Source organism: Phodopus roborovskii, unplaced genomic scaffold (assembly GCF_943737965.1).
Source record: "Phodopus roborovskii unplaced genomic scaffold, PHOROB, whole genome shotgun sequence".
Taxonomy (NCBI): Eukaryota; Metazoa; Chordata; class Mammalia; order Rodentia; family Cricetidae; genus Phodopus; species Phodopus roborovskii.
In genome coordinates this window covers 21,198,220-21,203,418 of record NW_026126409.1, presented here as the reverse complement: position 1 = coordinate 21,203,418, position 5,199 = coordinate 21,198,220, and the positions used below count along the sequence as shown (strand labels likewise).

The 5,199-nt window shown below is 46.8% G+C and overlaps 1 protein-coding gene across 1 annotated transcript; it reads right to left on the bottom strand.

Annotated features, from left to right (window-relative positions):
- Window positions 1-524: 524 nt before the first annotated feature.
- Window positions 525-4,706, bottom strand: Plpp5 (phospholipid phosphatase 5). The gene is made up of 7 exons (XM_051182181.1): window positions 4,584-4,706; window positions 4,356-4,464; window positions 4,110-4,200; window positions 3,655-3,718; window positions 2,809-2,933; window positions 2,019-2,189; window positions 525-1,332 (listed from the first exon to the last, which is right to left on the bottom strand). Exons 1-7 carry the CDS (start codon window positions 4,643-4,645, stop codon window positions 1,169-1,171), a joined length of 786 nt encoding a protein of 261 aa, XP_051038138.1. The 5' UTR covers window positions 4,646-4,706; the 3' UTR covers window positions 525-1,168.
- Between the last annotated feature and the right edge of the window lie 493 nt (window positions 4,707-5,199).

Genomic DNA, 5,199 nt, shown 5'->3' with positions numbered 1-5,199 from the left:
TTTCACGTGGCCTTATTTATCATCAAGAAAAAAATCAATATAGTAGCCATTTTCTCTTTTCTTATGCGAACTCAGAAATTTTAGGCAAATAATATGTAAGTTATTTTCTCTTGACTAATGTCTTGTCATGGAGACATAACAGCTTAGAATTTAAAGTATGACAGTTATAACAGGTTATTAGTATTTATAAATATTAGCTTGTACAACACATAATACAGTGACATAGAGCAATGAGAATCCAGTATTGAGCTCCTAGACCCCAAATGGTTCTTACAGTACAAAAACTCAAGCACATTTCTTCTATTTCACTGACTTATGGAGGGGGGAAAATGCACTGAAAATATATTTAAGAGTGTTACAGCTGATCTCATTGGTGCATGCCTTTAATCTCTGCACTTAGAAGGCAAATCTCTGAGTTTGAGGCCAGCCTGACCTACAGAGCAACTTCCAGGACAGCCAAGGCTACAAAGAGAAATCCTCTCTCAGGAAAAAAAAAAAAAAATGTTCTAGGAAAATACACATGACAAACTTTTATTTAGAGTATAACAAAAAAAGGTAGCTATTAGGTGGACCTCAGTATCAAGTTCTCATGATAACCTATAATTGTTCCATATATTTCTTTGTGAACAAAAGGCAGAAAATGGTAGCATTTGTCTTCTAGATAATATCTGTAATTTTTCTTTTTTGATGAAAACATTGGCCAAAACTGGTAGTTTTATTAAGGCTTAATGGAATGTGATCACAAAAAGTAAACAAAGTTTAACTGGTACTGCCCTTATTTGTAAGGGACAGAGATTAAGTTTGGTAATAAAGTCTTCAGGATAAAGTGGTATCATGAAAGTCTCCTCGGTGAAAAGGTATCTCGAGGAGTGACATTTTCAGAAGTGTAAAGACCCTAGATCTTGGAACACCAATCTTATGACCCAGATCCATTAACCTAGTGAGAGTACTCCCGGAAGAGCCCCCTTGCCAGAACAGGCTCCAGGCAGGAATTCCAGAGGGTCTAACCTTGTAAGTGGGGCAAAGTGCACGGTCCTGTGGTGACAGAAGGAGGCAGGAACACAGTGTGATGGTGCCCTCACTTTTACCTTTGGAAGAGGTTTTTGGCTTGTGCACGGTGTCCACTTAGGAGGGCTGATTTGTTTGTTCTCCACTGATGCAGGTTCACCTAAATATCCAAGTGGTGAGACTCGCTGGGCTTCCTCTGTGAAGAGGGGAGTTTGTGTTTGTCTTGAAATGGTTTGTGGCATTCTGCATCAGTCAGAGGAGGGTAGTACTGCCTGTAGCAGATGTAGGCAAATGCGATTCCAATCATGGATCCAACTAGTACATCTGAAGAGAAATAGGTCGTTTTTATAAACCGTGTTAGTCACTACATCCAGGTTACTCTGTAGAGGTTAAGAAAGTCCTTGGCCCATGGTATATAATTTCTTAGGAGTGTCTTAATTTTATCATACAGTTACAGGACTATTAGGTTATTCTCTAAACACCAGATCAGGACACACACCCTGCATTAAATCTACATGGACTGAGTTTGAATTTTTTTCTTCCCAAGAGAGTTTCTCCTGCTCTGTAGACCAGGCTGGCCTCAAACTCACAACCTGGCAAGTTAGAATTTTTAAACACAGGAGGAAAACAAATATTCATGATATTCTAATCATTGTCTGCTCTTCATTATTTCAAGAATTGTGGCCAAGATTATTATTCCAACACTTGGGAGACTGAGGCAGAAGGGTAGTTTGTTCAAGGTGAGGCTGGGGCTAGAAGACCCTGACTTGTGGAAAGGGTAACTCTGGAATCCTTTCCTTCCTTCCTCCTTTACATGTGCTCCAGAGATCAATCACAGTATCTTTACCTCACTGAGCCAAAAGTTCACTTTGGTCCCTGTGACATGGCACAGGACCAGGCTGGTCACACTTGCTCATTTGCTCATTCATTTGGCAGACACTTAGGGAGCCACTCCTCCGTGCCAGTTTCTAGGAGGAGCAGGAACTTCCCGGGCACCCATAACTGCTTACCTTGCCAGTGGTGCTTGTAATCACATGTGCGGGACAGTGCAATCACAGCTGCGAGGAGTAGAGGCGATAGGAAGGCACAGAGCCTCCAGGACTCCCCCCGGCCTTGTGGTGTAAAGCAGTGTAACTTCCCTGCCAGGTAGAAGGAAGCAAAGGCCAGACCAGCAAATGCAACTGGAACAGGGAAGACCTATGAGTTGTGCATTTCTGTGGAAGCCCCGTCACTCATGTCCAGGCAGGAGGGTGGGGGACAACGGCAGGCTTTAACCCCTCTTGATTACAGGGATAGGAAATGAAGGACTTAGTTTCTGTCTCAGAGTTAGTATTTTAAGCAAGAATAGTTTCTGGAATACAAGTTATTACCGTAGACAGTGCTGTAGATGCCTCATCTATAAGTGGGAATCCAAAAAACTGCTCTTATAGACCCAGGCTGGCCTTGAACTCAGAAATCTGTCTGCATTTGCCTCTCAAGTGCTGGGATTAAATGCATACACCACTGTCTGGCTTGAATAAAGACGTTTTATGACTAGTAAGAGAAGGCTCATATCTAGCAAGACCCCGAAGGTTAAATGTAATAATTTTTAGAAGCACATATTGGGGCTGGAGAGTTAGTTGCCTTGACAGCAATTAAGAGCTCTTGGCTGCTTTTGAGATCTAGGTTTGGTTACTAACATTAACATGGCAACTGTAACTCACTTCTGACCTCTACAGCATGGACACACAGTGTATATATAAACAAAACACTATATACATGAAACAAAAAGCAATGAAGTAGTTCATCTGAGGGTCATACAGGAGGAGTGTCCGCTGGGAAAGCTCTTCCGGCCCTCATTCACCACATACTCATCCCCTGTGCAGGTCAGGTCAGAATGAGCCAGCCCATCAGGGAAGCACCGGTAGAAGAAATCTGGGCGTGGCCTGGAAGAAATAAACACATTGTGAGCATGAATTTACTCTAACAGAAAGCATTTTCAGTTGTAGATGTCAATTCTGTTTACCTCTGTCCTAGGCAAGATAAGATAATGTAACAGGAATAGTCCTTACACTGAGAAAAGAGCTTTAGTCACGTGTTATAATTTAAGAAAAGCAGCCCCACAAGAGAAAGACGCCGAGTGACAGAGTTGACAGGATTCAAGCAGAGGTTTTTTTTTTTTTTTTTTTTTTTTTTTAAAAGGAAAAGGGATTATAAAAAGGAAGGAGAGAGGGAGGGAGGAAAGGATGAGAGAGGGAGGGAGGGGAAAAAAGGAGACAGGGAGAGAAAGAGAAGAATGGGAGGTGGGCAGGGCCCTTTTAAAGGGAACTTAGTGCATGTGCACAGGTGGTGTCTTAGTGGCTGCAGCTGAGGGCGCGTCCTGTCAGAACCCCAAGGACAGGCAAGCACAGATGCCTGAATACTGAATACTAACAACATGGCCAATGTTGAAGGGGAAAGTCTCAGCACAAGAGCAGCTAACCCTGCAGCCTTCGGTAGGCTAGAGGCTGTGGTGGGAACACAGTGAGCGCAGGACCCAGACAGGTGGCACATTAAGGACAGGCAGAGGGCAGGAAGAAGAGAGTTCTGGGTGAAAAAAGGTTAGTGTGAGAATAAAGGAAAAAACGTTGAGATGATGGAGGCTAAGGAAGGTCGCATGTCACTCACCTGCCCACTATCAGTTTTACTGTGTTGGTGAAGACACCATTCAGAGCTAGGGCAAGGCTCGCAGCTGGAAAGGAAAGGAACTGTTGGTGTCTGATTGGGGGAAGAGTAGCTGCCACCACATTAAAAGAGCTCCTTGTTCCGAGGTAGAATCCAACCATTGCCAGGCACAAAAGCAGCTGTGGCCTGTGTACCTGAAAAACTCCGGTAGCAACTGTGGCCTGTGTACCCATAAAGCTTCCATAACCAGCTCCAGGGCACGGAGAAGCCAGGGGATTTGGGTACACCTCCCTGTAGTGCCTGTGTCAACAGAGCGCTTACAGGACCAGTGTTTCGCTGCCACACCGGGTAATGAGAGGAGTAAGAGTGCACACTTTAGGGGTCCACACAAGGCTCCAGTGGCTGCACCCCACAACTGCTTGACAGCGCTAGCAGAGAAACCTGAAGGGGCTTCCTACCGAGGCAGGCTTGCTTGCTGTCGTTGGTGTCTGCTTTCTTCAGAAACTTGGCTAGGAAGATCAGGGACAGTGGAGTGAGAAATGCAATGACCTGAACGAGAACACAGGGCAGGTAAAACCACCAGCTGCCTAGCAACCCCACCCAGACGCCACGCTCTAGACCTGGATCTCAAGGATCCCACTGGAGAACCTAGAACACGAGACGGAGAGGAGGCCCTGCAGGCCGGGGGAGGGCAGCTCACGCACAAACATGGGGACGGTGGGGAAGTATTCGGCCTCCACGTACGGGTTCCGGTAGAGCCACAGTTCCTCGGGCTGGATCCGTCTCTGGAAGGGAGGGAGCAGCTCGGTCACCCTGGGGAGGAAAAGGGCGAAAATTGACAGGCACCTTGGCCGGAAGGACTTGCCGCCCCGAGCAGCTTCTCATGAGCGAGCACCCTGGGACGCCCGGGGGGTGTTGTGACACATTCTTACAGGAAGGCCACAAAGAGCAGGCCCCGCACGCCCAGCTCGGCTCCCAAGGCCGCCATCCCCATCCCGCCGCACGGCCCGGCCGCCAGGTGCTGACGTGGCTCAGCCCGCGCTGTGCTTAAGCCCCGGCTCAGCGCCACCTGGCGAGCTCCGAGGAGACACTACCAGCAGCAGGGCCTCTGACCTCCCCGCAGCTGCAGCACCACAGGAGCTTCCCGGAAGCAGGAAGCTCATTTGCTTTGAGCACCTCCTAGCAAGAGCAACAAAGTCACTGGCCCTCTGGTTGATAGGCATGACCTAACCAGCAGGCCACCTTTGGTTCTCAAAGCACTAGGATGAAAGTGCCCTTCAACCACCTGGTTGGTACCCAGATCACCTTACAGGACGCTGAAAAGAACAGCATCCTCCAATGACCCTTCCATTAAAAAACCAGAAAACTCACTTTAGTTCTTAGGAGCATTTTAAGGGGAAAAACCTGGCTGGATTGGGTGGATTTGTGTGTGTGTGTGTGTGTGTGTGTGTGTGTGTGTGTGTGTGTGTGTGTGTGTGTGTGTGTGTATTTCATTTCCCAGTAAACTGGACATGAAATTACAGGCAAAGAACAAGCCCATATACTTAA

Bases quoted from the DNA above. Each gene is read 5' to 3' on its own strand.
- Plpp5 (XM_051182181.1), bottom strand. From the start codon at position 4,645: ATGGGGATGGCGGCCTTGGGAGCCGAGCTGGGCGTGCGGGGCCTGCTC. The intron at 4,465-4,583 runs GTAAGAATGTGT...TTTCCTCCCCAG, and splicing joins CTGCTCTTTGTGGCCTTCCT to GGTGACCGAGCTGCTCCCTC. The intron at 2,190-2,808 runs GTATGACCCTCA...TCCCTGTTCCAG, and splicing joins TCCCAGCGGACACTCCTCCT to TTGCATTTGCTGGTCTGGCC.